Source organism: Strigops habroptila, chromosome 1 (assembly GCF_004027225.2).
Source record: "Strigops habroptila isolate Jane chromosome 1, bStrHab1.2.pri, whole genome shotgun sequence".
Lineage (NCBI taxonomy): Eukaryota > Metazoa > Chordata > Aves > Psittaciformes > Psittacidae > Strigops > Strigops habroptila.
The window spans coordinates 155,350,456-155,375,307 of NC_044277.2; the positions used below are offsets into that span (position 1 = coordinate 155,350,456).

At 39.3% G+C, this 24,852-nt stretch overlaps 1 protein-coding gene across 3 annotated transcripts in view; it reads right to left on the reverse strand.

The window, feature by feature from the left end:
• The window catches only part of FBXL2 (F-box and leucine rich repeat protein 2), a 50,142-nt gene that overhangs the window by 19,817 nt on the left and 5,473 nt on the right, over positions 1-24,852 (reverse strand). For all 3 annotated transcript variants that reach the window (XM_030495182.1, XM_030495192.1, XM_030495201.1), the window contains exons 2-4: positions 17,516-17,577; positions 4,059-4,113; positions 2,467-2,541 (exon numbers count right to left, since the gene is read on the reverse strand). In XM_030495182.1, coding sequence (XP_030351042.1) covers positions 2,467-2,541; positions 4,059-4,113; positions 17,516-17,577 — 192 coding nt within the window. The remainder of the gene's footprint in view (positions 1-2,466; positions 2,542-4,058; positions 4,114-17,515; positions 17,578-24,852) is intronic.

The following is a 24,852-nucleotide window of genomic DNA, read 5'->3' on the forward strand; positions in this document are numbered from 1 at the left end:
AAATAAGATAGCAAAAAGCAGGTGGCTACTGCAAAAAATACTAGACATCACATTGTGTCTAATTTTAGGGAGGTAAGGTAAGAGCACTGACCATTTAACAAACACGACTAATACCTAATAGCACCTTTCATTTTCTTTGCTCTCTTCTTTTTGTTCTTAAGCAGGAATACTTATAAAATTACAGGTCAATAGATTTTTGTTTATTGTTCACCTCCAATACTATCACTATGTGAAAATATTTTCTTATCGGAGCTTGTTTCTTAGTCCATAAGCAACATTGTTTATATCTCAGAAGAATTTACACCAAAACAAACTGAAAATCACTATACAAACAAAATTATGTATTTTTTAAAGCTTTATGATTAGACAAAATTCTTTCTCAGCAGAGGCCAAATACCTCTACTGTGGAGACAGCTTTCAATGAATAACATATAATGGGAGTTCAATCTACATTGCAGAAAAAAGCCAAACCCTACTGCGTTATTCAAAGAAAATAGAAACAAATAAAGAGAAGTTTTCCCAAACCCATTTATTTCTTTAAGCATGTAAAAAACCCCAACAAACAGCATTTTTAAAAAGTAAAATGCATTCAAATGTGTTTAGCGGTTTGAATAATTCAACGTCACTCAAAAATGTAGACTTTCAAATTACCTCAGCTTACATTTGGTTCCACATACCAAAAAATCCTAAGGCATATTTAACTTCAAGATGATCTTTACACATCTTCATTATAGAAAGTAAACTTTTTTTTATAGTTCCACCTCCCTCTTTACCCTCTACCACATGAGGTCTTAAATATGGAAGATTTCACAAAACCTGATTTTTCCTTATTTGACAGTCTCAGATCAAGTACTGCTCGATGCTATGTGAAACATCACCAAACAGTACAGTGTCGAACTGAGCAAAAACCTGCTAGATACAATTAGCAACTTTCACCTGTCCTAAATCTATAGGCAAAAAAAGGTTATCAAAACAGCTCAAGAAAAAAACAGAGTTCTTAGACACCAAATGTGAGAGTACCGTGTTCAAAACTACTTTATGTAATAACTGTTGGTTTAACATACTGTTATGAATAAATGTAAGGGGTTTATATTACAAATATACTTAAATATAATATACTGAACTAAATTGCTCCAAACCACAAGAGCTTCTTATAGCAGAAGAGGATTACAATTTAATTTCATCCCTTCTCCTGAATCCCATGCTACAAACATAATATCTCAAAAGGTAACAGCAACACAGTGTCTCAAAGGTACCACATAAGACAAACATATCGAAAACATTAAAATCCAATACTGTGTTTCTAAATAGCAGAAAGGTTTCAGACACAGAAAAGGCCTACCAATGGAAGGACCACAGAGCCATGGGGTTTTCTTCCTATTTCTTAGGAAATGAGAAACACAAGCTTTTTTAAAAGTAACTGAAAAGATTACATTAAAGCTCCAAGTCTTCTTAGGCACATTTAGATAGAGGCACATGCCAAAACTCTTTCTCCTACCTCTGCAAGATCCTCATGTTTAACATCAGTATAGCAGAGGAGTTGGCAATAATTTTTTAAGAGCGGTGAAAAAAATTTATGCTATATATTACTGTAAAGCTTTAGGAACAGTTTGAACCATAGTTAGCAAAATATACCAAATGAAATCCATCTGGATTTTATTCATGCAACTAAGAAACTATAACATAAAACCCAGAAGCAAATTCATTATTGTATTCTAAATTTAATTTGTATCAAACAACAAATAATAAACCAGTTCAGATTCAATTTAGGAATTGTATTTCACCATGGATTTTTGTCTTCATTTTGCAATGTCCTATTTTATTTTGTTATGCACATCTACAATAATATTAATGCTGATATGTTTTTCTTACAGAAGACAAGACTGCACTAACCGTTTCATTAAATGCTGAAAAGGACTTTAATCCACATGTACCTGCATTTCAGGCAAGGTCCAAACCTCATAAAGCAAACGTTCATAAAACGGTAATCAGATACACACCAAATCAAACCTAGACATGTAAGCGGTAAGAAAAGTTGTTCAGCATTTTATTGTTTCGATCTCGAAATCCTACAGGAAAGTGTGCAGAGAGCTTCTAGCACTAGATGGCATCCTCACAGAGAGGCTCGACCAGCAACAAAATTCCTGTCTGGATGGTCAAACTGATTCCGAGGATCCAGACACACCATTTATACCTTTACTTTCTGGAAACGAGCAGCTTTGAGTTTCTAGAGCCCTGTATGTATATGATATATGCCAATTATGTGATACGTAGCTGGCAACCAAAACTGAAACACTCATCCAGTGTGCAGAAAGATAAATGCAGAGTTACTTTCCACTTGCTCCTTCACAGTACTATCCTGAACTTCAGGATAGTGAGCACAAGCAGTCTATGTGATACTCAAAATGGGCTATGCTTTTAAACATCACCATACAAATAGAAAAAAAAAAAACTAAGGACACTAACCTCTATATCTGTTTGAAAGTTGAAGAGGTCTATTCTTTGCCAATTGCTTCCATCCAGAGCTAAAACATTCCATGCCTACAGAAAACAAACACAGTTTGTTTATTACCTCCACTGCCTGCTCCCTTCATTTTCCTCTCAGCAACTCAAATATAACAAAATATACAATTTCAGGTAAAATTTTTTAAGAGAACTATAATTGTAGATGTTAGTAGTCATACAATATCAACTAGTTAAAAACACTGAATTTGTGGAAATAAATCTCACATCTCCCAAACGGATTACACTTCAGAAGCTAACTTATGCCTGTAAAACATGTAGGAAAGCAAGAAATTAAATGTAAAGTACATCCATGGATACAGCAAGATCTAACCCTGCATTTTTAAAAAACTTCTGTAAATTCTATCTAATAAGTTACTTTTGCTAGATCTATATGGAGAAAAGTAGCTGCAGATGAGATTCCGTCCAATAAAACCGCAGTTCTTCAACCTCACTAGTTACTATTCTGAGAAAAACAGAAACCTTTCAGAAAACTGCTGACTTTCCACTGTTAGAATCAGGCCTTTCCTTTACACGTGCTAGAGTTACATGTGTATGCTTGAGAATTTGTCCTTCTCTGTCAAAGCAAAAGTTGTTCAAAGTAAAATAAAACAAAAAAGCTAGAGAAACATAAATAGATTCAAAGCCAGAAGAAAAGAACACTGCATCAAACTGACAGGTAGTCCTGAGAGAAAAATACAAATGATTCAATCACTTTGGTTTTCTTCCACTGCTTTGTAGGCTTTACCCGAAGGTTCTAACAAAATCTGATGTTAACTGGCTCACAAAGCTTACTAACTTTGCAGGCCAAGGTGATATGGGTGTAGGAATTAAATAGTTACACAATTCTACATTAAAACAAGCAAACAAAGCAAAACAAACAAAAAACAATAAACCCCGAACAAAACAAAACCCAATCCTCATCAAGAGAAGGAAGAAAAGTATGAAATAAACACGTTCATTCATGTTGTACAAGAATACACTTCGTTGTACGCACTTGATGTGGGAACGGACTATTACTCGTTTTAATTCAAGAAAAATAATCAGTACAAGCTAAACATAAAAGCTGACTTAGCATGCTTTCTCTAGTATCTTCTGCTGCCTTTTTCCTCCATTAGGAGTTCATCTACTTAACACCTTTTGTATTTGGCAAGCAAATGATGAATGTACTTCTTAGACACATGGTGCACATTAACTGAACTACATGGAATTTTAAACAGAAAATACATCTGAAAAATAGTGTTATGCAGTCACATGCTTTATAAAAAGCAAATGCCATCACACCAAACTGGGCTTAATCCTTCCTCCAGATATAGACCATATACAACTAGATTATCTTTTCCATAGCCTTTAAACAGAAGTTCAGTACATAGCAACTAAGACCACATCTGAATGCAAAACTGTTTCTTTGTTTTAAGAAACAAATAGACTGAGAGAACTAATGTTTGGGGGCTATTTTTGGACAGGAAGCAGATTGCCTCAAAGCCCATGATTTGCATATAACTAACAGAATAGCATCCCCCAGAAAAACAAAAAACCCCAACAGAAATACATACCTTGGAAACTTGTGCGCATCGACACAAAGTAACTATGTCCAAGAAAGAAAATATTCTAGGAAGAAAGGCAAAGAACAATAATTAGAATGTTTTATTATAAAGTCAGACTAATACATGGACTCACAGTTCTGCAGGTCTATAAAAAGACACTAGTTACACAAGAAGCAAGTTAAATGCAGCATGAGCATTTTATCAAACTATTCTGCTGATCAAGACTTAAGGAATAATATCACATCTATCATCTAAAGACAGTCAACACCAACATATTAGAACCAGCAGGTGGTGCTTCTGAAAAAATCTATTTTCTGTTTCCACCTCCTTACTACCCAAACATAAATTAATGATAACAAATTATTTTTCTTCCTTTTAATTCAGAGAAACTAGCTTATATACCTTTAATTGGGCTGTAATTAAAGAAATAACTCACAAAAATACAGGTGAAGATTTCAGAGGCTGCAGAAGAGTAAGAAATGGAGAACACCACAGATAAATTCAAGAATGTAAGTACTAACACAAAAAAATTACTCAAGCTTCTAAAGGGCTTTCACAGTGACTACCAAGCCTAACACAGTATTTTTTCATTTACTCTACAAGAAACAACTACAATTGAAAATTTAGCATTCCCATTCTGATCGGGGAACCAATTCCTCAAGGCTGCCAACATCTAAGTTTTCTGAAAGAAATTTTTCACTGTCAAAATGAATTTTGCTAAATACCACTTCCAGACAACAATGAAATTGGTTCAAAGGATGTTCTCAGTGAAGGAAAAAAAAACCAGCTTAAGCATAAGATACAGATCCTATTCCAAAATAATTCTCTATTACAGAGAAAGATAGATATGAAATATATGAAAGATGTTACTGTGATTCTCTTATAAACTGTTACCTTCTCGCCAACGAAATTTTTCAGTTATCGGAACAATGAATAGTAATAATAACAATTTCATCTTATAGTTCGATGTGAACACTGAGGAGCAAACAACAGGTAGAAGATGCTGAATTTAATCATGTAAAATTACTATTTTCCAACTGGAAATCTCAAGTTAGAGGTCAAAATGGATGCCTACATCTTAAGCACAGTGAATTTTAGCTGTGGTTAAGAGTCAGGAAATGTAATGGAAGTTAATGGAAACATTTCTTAATCGTAACAGCCTTCTGGATGTTTATTATGATCACTTTAGATAATTAGTGTTCCAGTACTCACTAACACATGAAAATACTTTATCTTTTTCACTGTAGCATAATACCTTGTCTTAAAAAACGATTAGCCGTGAAAACAGAAGGAAAAACATTCTCAGAAGCCATGAAACAATTTATAAAACCCTGTTGATAACATTCATTTTGATAGCATCTATTTTTGTCAGTTGAACATCCATTCTGAGGTCTGCCCACTTCCAAGAAACTTAGCAGCATTTTATGCAAAAAGTACACACTAATGTGCTCAGCAAAATTGCTGGACTGTTCAGATGAGCACTGCAAGTGTTCTCACCCTTGTAAGAGCAGCATTTATAACAATGCCCCACCTACTTCTGAAGTTCCCTTTCCCATCCAGCATGAGGCAAGTGGCAGAAGATGAATGTCAGAGATGATGCTGGAGACCTGCTAAAGCTTCTTGGCTTGTAGAAGCTTCCTCCTAGTACTGCTGTATGAGTGTAATCAGAAGGTTATCTCAGATTTACAGAAGCTGAAGCACAAAAGACTTCTATGTTATTTATTATAAAGGAAGGTTTGTGACAAACCACATCGTGACATAATACTCTCGCCTAAATGAAGAACATGACATGCTTTAGAAGTGATGTATCTAGTTATACTGAAATATGAAACAACAGAAGAAATTGCAAGATGTTGAAGAGAGAGTATTTTATACTGCCAGACTGAGTTGTCTGGCAGTCTGTCTTCATGTTTGATAGTTTATTGCTGTTAGAAGATTAAAAGTAAACGCAAACCAAACGCAGAACACATGTATTTATTTTCGTTCCATTCTGTATGAAGTGACTTGTTAAAAAGTCAAGACCAAAAAGTGGTCATTTTATGTTAAAAGGAAAAATGCTTTAGTAAGGGTAAACATTCATGATGCTTTTAGGTTTTATTTTTATTCTAAAGAAGAAACTTTCTTGCAAGGTGCTCCAAAATGTCCCCATCATAACAGGTAACATTTGCTGGGTTATAATGCATCCTAATCAGAATTATTATTAAATTAAATACTAGGACAGGTAAGACATGCCAGAGTCATGTCATTTTGCCAACTTGCTTGAAAGCATTTTTTCCCACACTTTTCTGTTTACCTTCTGTAGTACAGGCTTACATGTGCACCACTAACACATACCTGCTTCTCTACTGCAGTCACACAGAACTACTAGGAAATACTTACCAGTCAGTAAAACTAGCCAACAAGGCACAAGACTCTAAGGTTTCAAGTAATTTAAAGTCTTTTAAAGACTTTAAAGTCTTTAAGAGACTTCGAAGGCAACCAACAGAGATGGAGATGGCAACACTGACATTGTCAGTCATCTGTTAGCATTAGACACTGACACTGGCACTTAAGGATAAAGGATTATGTCAGCAGGCACTTTCAATTTTAAAAAGTGGAAAAAACTACAAAGTAAGGCAGCTGATGGTTGTATGGCACTTCTGTCCTCTGTGACCATAGCTATGCAGATGGAAGCTAATGCAGCCAGCAGGAGGATTAATTTCCACTTAAGCCTTTGGCATGGAGTACGGGGAAACTGGAGATTAAGTTAATAGATCCACAAGAAAGTTTAGGATCATCTATTCTGATTTCCAGTATCCCAGGCTATTCAATTATCCATAGTTATCCTATATGAAGTTCAAGAAGGAGAATCCCCTTACAAACAGCCAGAGCTCTTCAAGACTTTCCATCCCTAGGCACATACCACTCTGGACACACGCATCGTGAGTTTGGCCTTGGAGATCTTTCAATGTTAACAGTACCTGCAGTACACATAAGCTTCATGCCAAAGGCACAATGGGTGGCACAAGTACACAGTTCTTCAACTCTCTTATGGTAAACATGAATATGACTAAAGCCTTAATGTCCAGAAAAGGACCTATTCTTGATTTGAAAGCCTTCAAGAAATGGAAAATCACCACCTTCTCTGGTAGTTTGTTCCATTGCTTAATCACTCCGTTACAATGTTTGCCTTATTTCCAAGGTGAATGTCTGACTTGCAGCTTTAATGCTTTTTTCTACTTTTCTTCACCAAATTAAAGAGTGCAGTTAGTACTTTTCCCTCACCAAGTTTTAAAGCCACTTATCATGTCATCTTTAATGCTTCTTGTTGACAGTCTTTCTACTTTAGTTCTTTGAATCTCATTTTCTCTGCACATTCTTCATTTTTCCAGTATGTTTCTTCAAATGTAGACATCAGAAGCATGTGCAGCATTAAAAAAATTATTAGTATCAACAAAGCTGTACATAGACATGTAAGTCTACCAAGCAATTACAGTATCAGAAACAAACAAATTGACACAAGTACATAAACTGCATTCATACAGACTACTATACAGGCCTTCAAAGAGGGCAGTATCGCCCTATTTAATTATACAAATCCTTGAAAATGAATTAGGTGTGTGCAATGATTCAGGACATGGTTTAGTGGTAGACTTGGCAGTGCTGGCTTAACAGTTGGACTTCATGATCTTAAAGGTTTCTTCCAACCTAAAAATATCAATGATTCTGTGATTCTATGTTTGAGATGACAGATTTCTCCCCCACCTCAAAATACACACATTGTTTGCCTGCTTACAAAGTTCTTACCAACTAAGAGCAGATCCATATACAAGTTTGTATTTTTCAGTTCTCTGACTCACCAGTTGGTACTTCGTATGATAAGATACAGCAGCCAAATTTTACAGCAACTGTGGGCCATTTAAGTACCTACTGTACCTAGCTAAGAAATACCAATGACATTATAACAATTTCTTGTAACCTTTGCTATATTTCTTTTCTATTTGCCCCACAGTTAAGCACACAGATGGTAAAGCATCGCTTCAAATACACCAAATATTATGTTTGAATTCACTAATTTTAAGTTTCTGGCAATTTCTTCCCTACAGTAGTACCAGGCTAAAAGCTGAGCAAAAGCAGCGTGCAGTAATAAAGAACAGAAATATGAAAACATACGTAATACTTAATTAGACAACTTACAAGCTGCATATTCTTGCGTACAAGAAAAGCTGCTACTGGAACACAAGTCTTGGGTTCTTCTCCTAATTTGAGCCCCAAAACTTTGCTTATTCTCTTTTAAATCTGATTGAGCAATCAAATTTTTAGTCTGATGACTATGACCTATTACTCCAGTACATGCACCAAGTAAGTATGGTTTATAGCAGAACTCAGAACAGCTGCTGCATTTGTGGTCCAATCTATGAAGTTGGTACTTTGAAGGCAGAAAGGAACAGACCATGGTTCAAGGGGTCAAACATCTCTGTTTCTGACGCTTGCCATTTTTGTGCAAAATCTTGTAGCACAGAAGGTTAGCAGTTAAAATACAAATGAACAAGTGTTATCTGTCCTTCTACATGCCTAAAGTACTGGCTATATCCCCATTTTCAAACGTGTATGTTTTCAAACTTATTATCACGCATAAAACGGAAAAAAAAAAAAAAAAGATTTTTGGAAGCTGTTGGAAAGTCAGAACATTCTAATATTACATTCACTTGATTTTTTTTGTTCCCAATGCTTTTCAAACTCATACTGTAACTTCAAAAATCCATTTGTTTTTCCCACCAATTTACAAGGAAAAAGAAAAGAAAAGAAAACAACTATTCATCTTCAAGGCTGTGACATCTTACTGGAACAGTTGTCACTGTTAAAATTGCAATAGTCTCTCTCTGACTTTATTTCTGATCCTTCTGAAGATAGATATGGGTTTATTAACTTTAGACACCAGTGCAAATCCACAATTAATGTACTGTATAATCATATGATGTTTTTTCATAAACATACAGGCTAAGAAAAGAAAAAACTATAATTGTCTGAAAACATTGTTTAAATGACATGATTTATAACATCTTTGCAGGATTCTTACTCAAACATCATACAATTGAGCATTTTTTCAACCTTTCACTTCTAGTAATGAGGGGAAAGAGCATTCTTTGCCAACTGGCAAATTAATAGCATTGCAACAGCTAACAGTGGTGATCATTTTTCTTTTAGCTTGAACAGTACTACAAATCAAAGCTTTTAGAAGCAGCCTGTTTCTTCCACAAAAATAAAATTACTCCAATATTACAAATAAAAATAAATGCCCATAAACCAGGAAAAGTTACAAATTATCTCCTCCCTCTCTCCACTCAAGCTATTCTACCTACCTCAAAGCATAACTGCTCCCTCTAAATGAGGGTCTTCTTCAAAACCACCACTGTCCATATTAGTCATATATCCTTTTCCTCCTCTGCACAGTCATCGGGGTCTCATTGAGAAGGAACAATAATCTCTGGGTTTGTATCCTAATGAGCTTCTTGCCTGAGAAGCTGAGGGTTTCAGTCACTTACTTATAAGCATAGTAGACACTCTGTAGAAAATGTGAAAGAGACATGACACTGCCCTGAAAACCTTGCAATCTAATTCTGGCTGTTAGATAAATAATAAGAATAGTAACAAAAAGCAAGAACTGCAGTATAAGACCAAGGGCTTACTTTGTTCAACTTTAGAGTATGCAACTGTATCAACAAATGAGTAAAATTTTACAGTGGTAGTATTTCCTAAGACTATTATCAGAAAAAGGTTTCTCAATTTTAGAGGAAACAAAAAAAAAATCTGGATTGCTTGTTATAGTCAGATTACAGAAGTTTAAATACTTGATGTAAACAAGAATGTAATAACAAGAAATTGTGTTTACATTTCCAGATATTTGTAACAAGATATTAACCACTCTTTTTCCACATGTCAAATTGTTGTTTGTTTTTTTTTGGGGGGGGGGGGATTGTTTTTTAAGAGCTGTAGTGTTTTCCAACAGTTTTCATACATATCTGATATAAGCAAGCAACAAGTATTTACTATTCAGTTCCAGCACTGTGAGCAAAATGTTTCCACTGCAACTGGTTTACTCTCCTTTTAATTAAAAGGTAGAGTGCATAGTTAATACAGTAAAAATAATTAGGATATTAATTACACTCAGTGCGGCAATATTTAATCCCTCCTGTCATAACCATATGGTAAGACAATTTTAAAACATGTTATAGCACAAGCATAAACTGTTTCAGGTGTTGAAAGGCTTTTAGGCTCTGTCTTGCAAAAGCATTTATGTGCAGAAGCATAAAACAAATTCCCCACTGATAATCCTTAGACAGCCAGGTTCGTGCCCATAAATTTCCCCAGGTACCTACACTCTGCAGGGATGAGAACTCAGATCCCCTGTCCCATCACACTACTCTCCAACACGCTCTGCCTCTGGCTTTGTGAGTTGGTCTCTGCAGCAGTACAACTTCAAAGAGTTTCACAGAGTGCTTCTCCCACCCATCCCCTACCTCTCCATTCCAAAGCCCTGACAGTCAACACAATACTGTGGGTGTTATAAAATGTGGACTTTATTTCTCTCTGGCTATGGGCAGACCATCACCCGAGTCCCAGCATTCAGCATGAGATCATCATGGTCTTTACTAAGAAAGCTGACTATCCCAATTAAATTTCTCAGTCAATTCTTCTGGCTACAGCTTTGATCCACTTTGGTAGACCACTGTGCAACTGCAAAGAGGACATACATGCACAAGAGCTAGATGGTTGGCTAAATCAGTTCTATGTATGCTTGGTCTGGGCTATTTTATTTTGTCATTCCAATCCCAGGAAGCGCTGCAACCATGCAAAGAGTTTCTTTAGACACTGCACAATAGTTAGTGTAGTGGCAGTGCCTTAGCAGCATCACTTCCTCAGTTGGTCAAATCCAAGGTAAGCCTATACATCCTCCGAGTTGCTCTGCAAGAAGTTATCTTGTATTCAAGAGCTAACAGCTAAGCCACTGGTATTGTCCAATTTCTTGCACATGTTTTTTTCCCCTGCTGAGGTCTTTAAAATGTCCTTTAAAATATATATGTTGGAATAAACATACAGCTCAATGAAACAATTAAGCTACTCCCTATTTAACATTTTAAAGAACTTACCAAATTCGGTGTTGGAATACACAATTCAGGAAACTGACACCTAGAATTTAAATGCAGGAATTCTCACAATAAACCTCAACACATTAATTTTATTGATGATACTGCCATTAGCATAGACGCAATAATTTAGGAATTTAATACCTATATAGTTTCACAGATATTTTCTTTTCCTCCTAAAATGAAAACTGAAGCATACTACAAAATCAGTAAGCCCTTTCAAAAGTTGATATCTTTACTATTTCAGAGCACGATACTTTTCACTGTCTAAACCACACCAACAAATTCCGTTGAATTAAATAAATGGGACACTTAGCGTGCACAACAGAGAAAAGCACAGTCATTTCCACAAACATATGGAGAGTCCTACTGCTAGAAAAGAAATGCTTGCTGTTGTGGTTTAAGCCCAGCCAGTAACTCAGAACCATGCAGCCGCTTGCTCACTTCCCCTCTTCTTCCTCCCCCTGCTCCCAGAGGGATGGGGAAGAGAATTGAAATAATGTAAACCCCATGGGTTGAGATAAGAGCAGTCCCACAACTAAGGTATAATACAATACCACTATTGCTACCACCAATAATAATGATGATAACGGAAATAACAAGGGGAGAGGATACAATTGCTCACCACCTGCCGACCGATACCCAGCCCGACCCGAGCAGTGATCTGGGCCTTCTGGGAAACTGCTCCCGGTTTATATACTGGGCATGACGTGCTGTGGTATGGAATACCCCTTTGGCTAGTTTGAGTCAGGTGTCCTGTCTCTGCTTCCTCCCAGCTTCCAATGCCCCTCCTCCCTGGCAGAGCATGAGACTGAAAAGTCCTTGATCTGAGTAAACACTACTTAGCAACAACTAAAAACATCGATGTGTTATCAGCATTGTTCTCAGGCTAAAGTCAAAAACACAACACTGCATCAGGTACTAAGAAGGAGAAAAATGACTGCTACAGCTGAACCTAGGACACTTGCATATTACAATACCTTGCTAAGGAGGTGGCATATTAAATTGACTTTATCTTGTGGTTCATGTGTGGCATGGAGTGCAACAAAGCAAAGTTATTAGAATTTCTGTGTCTCTTCTAATCACATTTTCTAAACAGTTCTACAAGTCTAATTTACAGCACTGTCACCTATTGAATGTGTGTTTCTCAAGAAAAATGAAAAAAAAAATTTTAAAACCAATTCCTTTAACAACAGACTGCTTCTTTAATACCACCAGGGGAGCATCATAATACTGCAGACACTATGTTTTAAGAGCACTTTCTTCACACACGGGCAGGCGAGCGTGATGCTGAGCACTCGTCTCAGGACCAGGGCCCGCTCTGGGAGCTCTGCTCTGGCTGCCCCGGCGGTGGCCACTGTAGGCACCCAGACAGAGCCGATGCGAGGGGAGGCTGCGGCGCAGACCTCACACTGTAGGAAGTGCCTCGACTGGTCTCTTGAGGCAAGCGTGCACAATGGGCAGGGCTGCACTCGGTGCGCCCTGGTGGAGGTCCTCCTGCAGCAGGGGCTGAGCTGCAGGAGGCTGTCAGTAAGCTAAAAGATGACAGGGAAGCTGAGAGGAAGCTGGGCTGCTTGCCCCATGCCCAAACTGTGCAGGGGCCGCAAGCGTCCATCATAGCTCATACAGGAAAGGAGGAGGGCATTAACCCAGGAAGCTGGGAACTAGTAACAAAAAAACAAAACAAACAACAAAAAAAAGGAGAAAGAGGACAATTAAAAGCAAGGGGCTTCCTCTAAAATCTGATGTCCCCACCCAGAACCGCTTTGCAGCTCTGCAAGGGGCCAACGACGAAACGCACACTTTGCCAAAAGAACAGCCTGCTGATCCACCTGTAAAGAGGATCACTACTGGTGCCTCCCGGAAAAAGCGGCAGGTCATAGTAGCAGGGGGCTCTACTTTGAAAGGCACAGAGGCACCCATCTGTTGGGCTGACCCAGTCTCGAGGGAGGTGTGTTGCCTGCCAGGGGCTCGGATCAGGGATGTTCCTGAGAGGCTGCCTGGCCTAGTAAGTCCTGCTGACTATTACCCCCTTCTAGTGGTCCATGTGGGTGCTAGTGATATAGATTGCAGTAGCCTGGAGAACATTAAGAAGGACTACAGAGCCCTGGGAGAGGTGGTTACGGGCTCTGGAGCTCAGATAGTTTTTTCATCAACCCTCCAGATTAAAGGGGAGGACCTTAAAAAGGCTAGACAGAGTTGGCAGGTTAATAAAATTGTTAGAATGGTGGTGCCATAGTCAGGGGTTTGGTTATTTAGAACATGGGAATCAATTTGGGAGTCCAGGTGTACTAGAGGCTGGTGGAGCTGGTCTGACAAAGAAGAGGAAGAGCTCTTTTGGTAGCAGACTTGCCAAGCTGGTCAAGGCAGCTTTAAACTAAATGTGTTTGGGGGAGGATGGCATCAGTCCATCCCAACACTCCCAGTCAGTTACCAGCACCTGTAATAAATGCTTGTAACAATGTAAAGATATTTCAGCTGCTCCAGCCATTGAGTCGGCTTCATTTAGAGCTCAGCTCAGATGCCTCTATAAAAACGCCTGTAGCATGGGGAATAAACAAGAAGAATTAAGAAATGTGAGCACAACAACAGAGATGATATCACTGGCATCACAGAAACATGGTGGGATGGCTCGCATGACTGGAGTGTTGGAACAGAAGATTACAGGCTCTTTAGAAAAGACAGGCCAGGCAGACGGGGAGGGGGAGTTGCTATTTATGTCAGTGATAGGCTGGAGAGTATGGAACACTCTGTGGGGAGAGGTGATGAGTCAACAGACAGTTTGTGGGTCAGGGTCAAAGGGAGAACAGCGATGGGGGACATTACTGTGGGGATCTGTTACAGGCCGCCTGATCAAGAGGACTCTGTAGATGAAGCACTCCACAGACAGATAGGAGCAGCCTCATGCTCGCAGGCCCTTGTCCTCATGGGGGAATTCAACCATCCTGACATCTGTTGAAAGGACGGTATGGCCTTGCACAAGCAATCCAGGAGGTTCCTTGATTGTGTGGAAGATAACTTCCTCTTGCAAGTAATAGAGGAAGCGACAAGGAGAGGGGCCATGCTTGACCTCGTGCTCACCAAGAGAGAGGGGCTGGTTGGAAATGTGATGCTCCAGGGAAGCCTTGGCTGTAGCGATCACGAGATGGTCGAGTTCGAGATCCTCAGGACAGTGAGAAGAGCATGCAGCAAGCTCAGTGCCCTGGACTTCAAGAGAGCAGACTTTGGCCTCTTCAGGAACCTGCTTAGTAAAGTTCCATGGGATATAGTCCTAGAGGGCAGGGGAGCCCAAGGCTGCTGGTTGATATTCAAGGATCACCCGCTACAAGCTCAGGAGTGTTGTGTCCCGACTAGAAGGAAGTGTGGCAGGAGGACCAGGACGGAGAAGGAGCTGCTGAGGAAACTTAGAGGGGAAAAAAGCAGCTCATAAAAGGTGGAAGTGAGGACAAGAGGCCTGGGAAGAATACAGGGATATTGTCCAGGAAGCTAGGGACCAGGTTAGGAAAACTAAGGCTCAGTTAGAATTAAATCTGGCAAGGGATGTGAAAGATAACATACTCTCCAGATAACAGGAAGGGCTTCTACAGGTATGTAGCAAATAAAAGACAGACTAGGGACAACGTAGGCCCTCTCCGGAAGCTATCAGAACTGGCTACTCTGGATTTGAAGAAGGCTGAGGTTCTTAATGACTTCTTTGCCTCAGTCTTCACTAGCAAATGCTCTGACCACACCAGCCAAGTCCTGGAAGGCAGATGCAGGGACTGTGAGAATGAAGACCTTAGGCCCACTGTAGGAGAGGATCAGGTTCGAGATCATCTTAAGAACCTGAATGTGCGCAAGTCCATGGGACCTGATGAAATCCATATGCGGGTCCTGAAGGAGCTGGTGAATGAAGTTGCTAAGCCACTGTCCATCATATTTGAAAAATCATGGCATTCAGGTGAAGTTCCCAACGACTGGAAAAAGGGCAATATAACCCCCATTTTCAAGAAGAGGAAAATGGAAGACCATGGGAGCTATAGACCAGTCAGTCTCACCTCCGTGCCTGGCAACATCTTGGAGCACATTCTCCTAGAAAGCATGCTAAGGCACATGATAAACAATGAGTTGGTTGGTGACAGCCAACATGGCTTCACTAAGGGGAAATCCTGTCTGACCAATTTGGTGGCCTTCTATGATGAGGCTACGGAACTGACGGATAGGGGCAAAGCAGGTGACGTCATCTACCTGGACTTGTGCAAAGCATTCAACACTGTCCCACACAACATCCTTGTCTCTAAATTGGAGACATCAATTTGATGGATGGACCACTTGGTAGATAAAAGAATTGGCTGGATGGCCACACACAAAGAGTTGTGGTCAACAGCTCAATGTCCAGTTGGAGACTAGTAACAAGTGGTATCCCTCAGGGATCAGTGTTGGGACCGATCTTGTTCAACATGTTTGTCAGTGACATGGACAGTGGGACTGAGTGCACCCTCAGCGGGTTTGCCGATGACACCAAGCCGTGCGGTTCAGTTGATACGCTGGAGGGAAGGGATGCCATCCAGAGGGACCTTGACACACTTGTGAGGTGGCCAATGCCAACCTCATGAAGTTCAACCAAGCCAAGTGCAAGGTCCTACACCTGGGTTGGGGCAATCCCAGGCACTGCTGCAGGTTGGGTGGAGAAGAGATTCAGAGCAGCCCCGCGGAGAAGGACTTGGGGGTCTTGGTTGATGAGAAGCTTAACATGAGGTGGCTTCAGCGTGTGCTTGCAGCCAAGAAAGCCAACCATATCCTGGGCTGCATCAAAAGAAGCATGACCAGCTGGTCGAAGGAGGTGATCCTGCCCCTCTACTCTGCTCTCATGAGACCTCACTTGGAGTATTGTGTACAGTTCTGGTGCCCTCAACATAAAAAGGACATGGAGCTGTTGGAGCGAGTCCAGAGGAGGCCACGAGGATGATAAGAGGTCCGGAGCACCTCTCATACAAAGACAGGCTGAGAAAGTTGGGGCTGTTCATCCTGGAGAAGAGAAGGCTGCGTGGAGACCTCATAGCAGCCTTCCAGTATCTGAAGGGGGCCTACAAGGATGCTGGGGAGGGACTCTTCATCAGGGACTGTAGTGGTAGGACAAGGGGTAATGGCTTCAAACTTAAACAGGGGAAGTTTAGGTTAGCGATAAGGAAGAAGCTCTTTACTGTGAGGGTGGTGAGGCACAGGTTGCCCAAGGAAGTTGTGAATGCTCCATCCCTGGTGGTGTTCAAGGCCGGGCTGGATGGAGCCTTGGGCGACATGGTTTAGTGCAAGGTGTCCCTGCCCATGGCAGGGGGGTTGGAACTAGATGATCTTAAGGTCCTTTCCAACCCTAATTATTCTATGATGCTATGATTCTAAAATGTAAACTACCATTATTTGAGACATTCTTCCACTTCAAACAGGATGCAATGACATACATACAAGGTAACCCAAACATCTTTGTGTATTAGGAAGAAATCATCAGCTCAATTTTGTTAACACCATCACTTAAATCTGTAATTATAGCATTACAAGTGAACACTTTCTTTTTCTCTTCCCCTCCAAGAGAGTCTGTAACAAACCCTATATGCAGCCACAGAAGACGTCACTAAGCTGGTTCAGTTCCAGCTCTGATGTGATCACATCCAGTTGAGCCACATCGCCACAGGTGGCAGTTTACACTTTACCTGAAATCAACTTAAACAAGATGAGAGTGTGAAGACATCCATCAGCATCTCAACCATGGGCTGAACTTACTGATCTTGGTGTTGTAGCTAACTCCTGCAAAGGTGAGCTACTCACAGTGGCAAGCTGATGAAATTTATGACTAGCCAAATTACTACGGTAAGGAAAGTTCTCCTGCTGGTTCTACCTTAGAGTAATGCTAACAGACAGCACTCTTCTGCAGTGACTTTTTGAAAGCTTTGAAGTTGAATTTATATTTTGTTATAACAAAATTCGTGACATGAAGACTGTGAACTACATTACAGAAAGGATTACAGGCTCCTCAGACAGATAAAACATTGTGTAGTGTGGAAGAGTTGACTACTCTGCACACCAAAGCTTTTTGGACATTTTATTTCACTTTTTCTGACATGCACGGAAAAGATCACTGTTAGATTACATCTTCCATGGTATAGTATAATTTGAATACATTAAAACAAATCAAGGCTAACCAAAAGACAACAATTTCAACAATTCCAAGAATTAAACCAGGTATGTTACTATTTATTTCAAGACAGATTTAAGAAAGAATAAATAGCACTTGATAGTCTGTAAGCTACCTAAGCAATGAATGATCCTCAGGTTTTTACCCCTTAACACACTATGCAGAGTTACCTTAACAGAAGTTCTTTGGGTAGTTTTTTGTTAATAAGGGCTTCATCGTTATTTGAGAAAACCTAAAAACAGAAAGAAAAATCATCACTTAAGACCAACAAGACAAAAGCTTTTAGAGAGTCTTTTCACTTCTTTCTTTTCACCTAAGCACTTTCTACTTGGGTGCTTAATTCTTTTAAATTACTGTTCAAATTTTCAACAATAGTTGAAATACTATAGAATTATTTCAATACACACAACAGGGCCACACACACACACGTGGTATTCCCTAGTGCTAAGATGTAACTGTGCAAAAATTATGAAGCAACTTAACAGTATCAAACAAGCAATAAGATGCCACATTTTCACAGTACTCTAGGCAACAGTGAAACTTCTAGTAATAGCTAGACACATATAAATGCACACTAGTTAGTGTCCAAAAACTGTCCTATTACAGAAAACAGAAAGGGGACACTTTCCAGTTATTCAGGTCTCTTCCTTCATTGTCTGCAGTGTAAATATTTCAGTGCAGGTATGTAAATATGAATAAAATATAATAATGTAAAGATTTAAATAATTTACTGCCACAAATATGACAGCAACTGCTATATAAGCAAAGGAAGCACCTCAAGAAATGCCACCAGAAAAACTGAAAATATCTCTCACCCAGAATTTCCTAACAGATCTCCTAAGGAATAGAAAGTGGAGAGATTGAAAGAAAATGCCAAAGGAAAAAGCATGCAATATACAGGAAAATGTTTCTGCAAAAGGCAAAAAGGATTAGTCAACAGTTAAACAGATAAATTACAGAAAGGAGGTACTGACAACTTATTGTAAATATGCAGGTTTGAGAGATTTTGCCAGAGAAAAACAGCAATAAACAAAACAGAAGATGAACCAGAATCATACTCGCAATCAATTTAAGGAATCACAGTATAGACTGGAGGAAGCCAAAGTCACAACCAATCACTTCCCCCGCAAAGAGAAGACCATTATGTAATCATTTGCGGTCTACATTACCTGAAACAAAAGGCAGACGGAGATCCAATATAGCCAAGAGCTTTTCTGAATGCTAAAAGGTAAACTGGAAGTAATCTTTCCCGACCTTCACCAAGAGTATGCTGTTCCTGACTCAGTGTTATCCCTTGTCCATCCTACCATCACACATTATCACTTACTGGGCAACTATTTGCCCCGCAGAAGGGGGGGGGGGGGAAGGGGGACACCCACCAAAAAACCCCCAAACAAACAAACAAAAAACCCCAAACAAAACAAACAACAAAACCAAAGAAAATCAAAACTCAATTCTAGTTCCTTAAGAAGAGAAACATTCATGGCTTTAAGCAGTTCCACATGGCCGACTGCAGGTTCAGGTTCTGCTTTACATCCCATAGCCATTGCTGTCACTATGCTCCCTTTATGCTGAAATACACTATGTACAGCAACATTGTTTTTAGAACTGGTTGCCTGAGCTTGGCAATTCATTGATTTATGAATTATCTGCATGTATGTCATTTTAGAATTATATGCTACTCATGGTTTTCAGCTTACAGCCTGAAAACAGTATTATATATTGGGATAATTTTTTAGAAGAACAGTCAAAACATAGGCCTGTGTTTATTGAAGCACTCATTTAGAAAAAGAAGACATATATGCCATCCTCATAGAACTTAACATCACTAAAAAGCAAAGTGAAGAAATACTCTTGTTGCACAGATGGAAGTTACCTCTCTGAAAGCACACTAGGTCTATGGTAAAACCAACAAGTGAACTTAGATCTTAGTAATTCTGGCCCAGATTCTGAACATTCAGTATCACAGACCACTAAAAATCTTCTTTAAACTTAATTATTCTATAGTTGCAGATAATTCTTCTAAAGTTACATCACCTACCATACACTTCCCACTTACATGCCTAAGTATTTTTAAATAAAGCTACTTTGCAGACTGCTACTAGTTTACACATGTGCCATCATTTTGCCAATACAAAGGCTATCGTCTTTTTTTTCTTTACACTCTAGATTCTCAGATGTATAGTAACATGGATATAAGCTCACTGTGTGAAGGCAACATAGCATTTAAGTTAGTAAATTTGTCACATCCAAAAAAATAACCTCCCAGTTTTGCTTCCCCTTCCAGATTATTATACACACTAACTGCCACTAGTCCTGGAACATAACTTCTTGGTACACCACAGTCAGCTTGCCACTATTAAAAGCACCACATATTCTTCTCTTCTGGTCTAACAGTTAGTGATAAAGCTCTCCTGTTTTCACCAGAATTACTGAGTTGAAGAAATCTTTTCAGATGGAATTGCATATTTATGGTTTTGTACCACGTTTGGCAAAGAACTGCAGTATGTTCATTAAAGTACATTTTTCTCTACGAAGAAACATAGGAATATTCACCACAGTTTATGGTGAATATTATGCTTATCTTAAACATTTGGAAATTCCTTTCAACTAGAATTTCAAGATCAAAACAAGGTTATACTAACGATTTTGGTGATAGTTTTTTTTAATGATGCAATTTCGGTTATCATTCAGTCCTCTTTTAAAGAGGGCTATTGTCTCTATAGATGAAACAGTTCTGTTAGCATTATGGCTCAGTTCCATGGAGATATTTATGTATCTAATTTCCACTGACATCAGAGTCAATAAGGACTTTCAACCTGTTAACTTTTCAAATAAAAAGTTATTAAAAACCAGACTCAAAAATAGCCTTGCTTAGTAGTGTGCTAAAGCAAGTAAGTAGGGATAAATTTGGGAAAAAGGGAAAATTACGTCTGAGAGACCCGAAAAAACATAAGCGAAAAGAGAAGACATACATACTGAAAACAAGGCTGAATTACTTACCAGGGCAGGAACAAAACCCAACCTTGGGTCACTGTCACCAAAGGAGACAGCAGTTTAGAATTAAATCCATACATTTGTGGCTGACAGGGCAAACATCCTAGTTAAACTGTAAATATTGCCATGTCTAGAAAGCATAGAGTCTTTCAGACTCTATGGCAAGAATAGTATTTATCTACTGTTATTTATGTAGTGATAGGCACTGTAAGGACAAGGTGTTTTAAAGGAAAATCCTGATGAAATAAAATTAAATTTTTATTCAGTTCCCCTGATTTGCAGATTTTTATTACCAAACACAAACTACACCACCTTTCTGCACATCTCTCTTTCTCAAGAGACACTTGATTGCTGCCTGTGCAATCTCCCCTTCACCATGCTACTGAAATCGCTTCTCACTATAGTGACAGGAAAGCCAGCAGATCAGCTTTCCTACCCAGAGCAGCTCACGTGCACACTAAAGTTATGAGTGGCATCCTAAAAAGCTCTCTATTTAAATACGACAGAAAAATGGAGGAGGAAGAAATGGGACAACAATCTTGCTTTACTATAAATTTTGTATTCTCTCACGTGTGACACTATAGAGTGCTCTCTAATGGTCAGAGAACTGCTGCTAGCTGATGCTTCCTCCAGAAACGTACAATTAAAGCATTGGACAGGAAGAATTGTTTAATGCTATGTGAGTAGCAAAAGGTAACCGTATCCAGGCAACAAAAGGAATGTCAGACAAGCAAAGGGATACACATTGCCAACAGAACAGAACTACGTGATACTCAAGACACAACAGCTGGTGGCACAGGATTGGTGTTACATTAGAACTCATGGTAAAGCTTTCTGTATCAATAAAATAATGCACACCAAAGCGAACCTTGAAAGGCAATCCCACTTCAAACCAAACTTGCCTACAGCAGAGACAGAGTGGCCAAGTCTTTTGTTTCAACACTATTTGCCCTCCAGGCTCTCACTCCCATGCTCAAGCTGCTCACCATGCTCTGCCACAAGCTTTGACTTTGTGCACTTTAAAATTCCAGCCATTCTGGTCTGTTTTGGTCACTAACCTCTTTTTCCCTTGGACATCCTCTACCAGAGCCCAGGGCATTGCCTTCAGTAGGCTCACAGCTTCCTCCTTGCTGCCAGATAGATATCTACTGAGGTCTTTTACACTGGTCTTTCCTCAGGATCTCTTCCAGCACTGTGACAAACTGACTAATAAAAACAACTAGTACCTCATGAAATACTTCTGGTTTTACTGTGTTGGTCAGCTTAAACAATTAAGGCCCACCTTCAGTGAACAAGATCAAATACCAGGTTGGACAGGGCTTTGAGCAACCTGGTCTAGTGGAAGGTATCCCTGCCCATGGCAAGGGGTTGGAACTTTAAGGTTCCTTCCAACCCAAACCATTCTGTGATTCTATGAAATATGCCTGGGAACATCTCTCTGTCTTTTGATAATGCCTTCCACTGACCTAGGGCTGCCTGTAAGGGCTATATTGCTTTTACAGTTTCCCCAGAGTACACACTGTCCAATATATTAAAACCTGCCAGGCAGAACCAGCTGGCCACACTGCTCACTTTGCTGCTTGGTTTTCTTCCAGAAGACCCATCATTCTTGTTTTGCCAGCACTGGTATTCATACCACATCATTCACATTTTACTGGAGGGAATCAGTCTGGCTTTGCAAGGCCCTGTTCTCACTGGGTGACTGATCAAGGTCATCGGTGAACTCCAGAGGTGATGTCCGCAGCTGCTCAACTCTATCTTGAGGCCTCTGGCTGTTCCAACTCTTAACATGGAACACGAGGTGCTTGGAGGTTGCTTTGCCTGCTGTCTCAGGCACACAAGAGCATTCTCAGTTGACCAAAGAGCTCACATCACCCTTTTCTGTGTGTTTTTCAGACGGGCTGTCACCTACTACCAACAACATATTCAGAAATCACCAATCAAGCCCTTTCAATAGTATGATTTAATTACTGCAAGCAGCCAAGGTAGAAAGGCCTAACAGGTTAGCCTGACCTGTTAGCTGAGCTGGCCATTCTTTCAGGCAAGACCTAGCCTCATCTCCTATAAAGTCACCAATGAGACAACAATCCTCTGAACTAGCCCTAGATATTAAGCATACTTTCACACACTACTGTCTTACCAGTGCTGTTATTTAAGGTGCTGTGGTACAGATTTATATAAGCACTTAATTCATGTAAATTCTGATACAAACCAAAGAGATACGTCTTGTTCTAACCATTAGGAGACGGCAAAACAAACCCGAACTGCATGGCAAAATAAACTACCCCTTACCTAATCTTTCATAACTAGAAACTGTTTCAGCTCGGGGCAGGGAATAAATAAATAGATAACAAGTCATCCAAGAACTACTGCTTAAACACTAAGAAATTTGGAAAAAGCTGTTAATTGTATCCCTGCATATTCTGTAAACACACATAAAGAGACAGCTGAAAAAACAGGTTTGACAAAGTTTTATCCTCATCATTTATTAGTCATCTACTGATTGGTAAATCTTTTCTTCAGTTTCTTTTCTTTTAAAAAAATGTTTTTTAATGACTATTTCCTTCTTCAGATATTTATCCATTATTCCTTTTTTAAGGTTATGTGCTTCCAAGTAAAAACAAAATTATGAAGCATTTAGACATTATTCCTAAAAAACAAAACAAAGCACTCAATTAACAATCAAATCTACAAATCAGTTTAAAGCAGAACATGGGAAAACCCATATCATGTACTTTCTGGGCTTGGAGATCAAAAGACCTGTGGCAGAAAATTAAAATGAGACAGATGAAGCAATTGTTGACTGTAGCCCATCACAAGGGTAGATTATGCATCATGCAGATTCTGTGCCTTCTTTTTCTTGACCAGGCAAAGAACAAATCCCTCCTTAAGCAACAAGTAGAGACCCAAACACAATTTGCAAAAGCCTAAGCTCAATACACCAGAGAAAGCTACTTTTCTTTGACCACTCAAGTAACATTGAAACTGTAAGCAGAAATACTGGAATGGATTCTAAGGCAGCTTCCATCACAACATTCACAGGGACTGTATGCTCAAATTACAGTTTGTTTCATCACAAAAATAATCCATTTGGTTTCACGCAGTCTTGCAGAATTATGCCATAAAATATACATTCTCAGACACTCAGAGCCTGATAGGTCTCTGAAAAATCAGCCCGAGACAGAAGTCGGTGTCCCTTTGTTTTGGTGCAGCAATATCCGGTTAGGCACAGCCATTCAGTGTCAGCCATTCACAGATTCATCAGAGCCATCCACATGACAGATTCAGAGCCCTTAGGAGGACACCTTTCAAAACTCCTCTGAATCATCACTTCTGCATATAGCTGTTTTTACTGACATACACAGGGCTAAGTTTTACTCACAGTCTCCAATACTAGCATACGAACTGACACACCAATAGCATGACAATGGAAACCTGAAATCATCCCAGAGCGTGTACAGGGAGATTCTTCTGCAGCTCCATTTCCCCAGGAGTTTGCACCACTGTAATTTTGACTGTCACAGTCCTCCCTCCAGCCACACAATCCCAAATCCAGAAAGGCAATTCTTTTTCTTACTGTACTTAGCTAAAACTGTAAATGAAACTACAGCTTAAGTCCTGACCGCATGGTAGAAGCAGAATCCCATCTCACAAGCGCATGTGAAACAAAAATTTTGAGTATTAGTATTCCCCCCCCAACATAACTGCTCTTCAAAAATATATTTGAGACTTAAAAGCTATAGTTCATTACAGAAATTACTTTATAGCTTCCACAAATCCATTTCATAGTAGTGCTTGATCTGCATCACAAACACTATGTCAGAACTGATGTTTTCCTAGTACTGAGTGTGTGAATTCTTATTACAAAGAGCAAACCTTCTCTGTGAGGCAATTTCCCTAGAGTATGAACCAGGGAAAAAAGATGACACAAAATCTGTGTTGCAGCTGCACACGCCATATACGTAGCATATAATTAATAATAGCTTTCAGTTATAAAAGACAAAATTAGGTACCTCTTAAGGTACAAGCAGCAATTATAACTGACTCCAAAGGAAAGAGTATCACAGTAGCATTTCCAAAACATCTTTTTCAAACTCTTCCAAGAAAGAGGTTGAAAATTAGAAGAGAAACTGGACACTCACTTTATTGCTAGTGTTTTCCAAAGTTTCTGCTTTTTGAATTTCTGCAGAAATTGAATAACCTTGATACTTCTGCTTAAGAAGTACATTACAGACCATTTTTTAGAACAACAAGCACATGCAGATGTTTTGCCCCTGAATATTTAGATAGCGACTGCGTAACTTCAAGTCTTGATATGGAAATGACTTTGAAATTACTTCAAAGGAAGTAGCATCACAGCTTTCCTCTGTGAAGTTCTAACCTCAGTTGCAACCTCTGAAGACAGACAAACTTGACATATGGGTAGAGTTTCACATTCATGCAGATTTGATGTCTTGTCTCCTTATCGATTTAAAGAACATACCGGTTAACCAGCTGAACAGCAATCAAA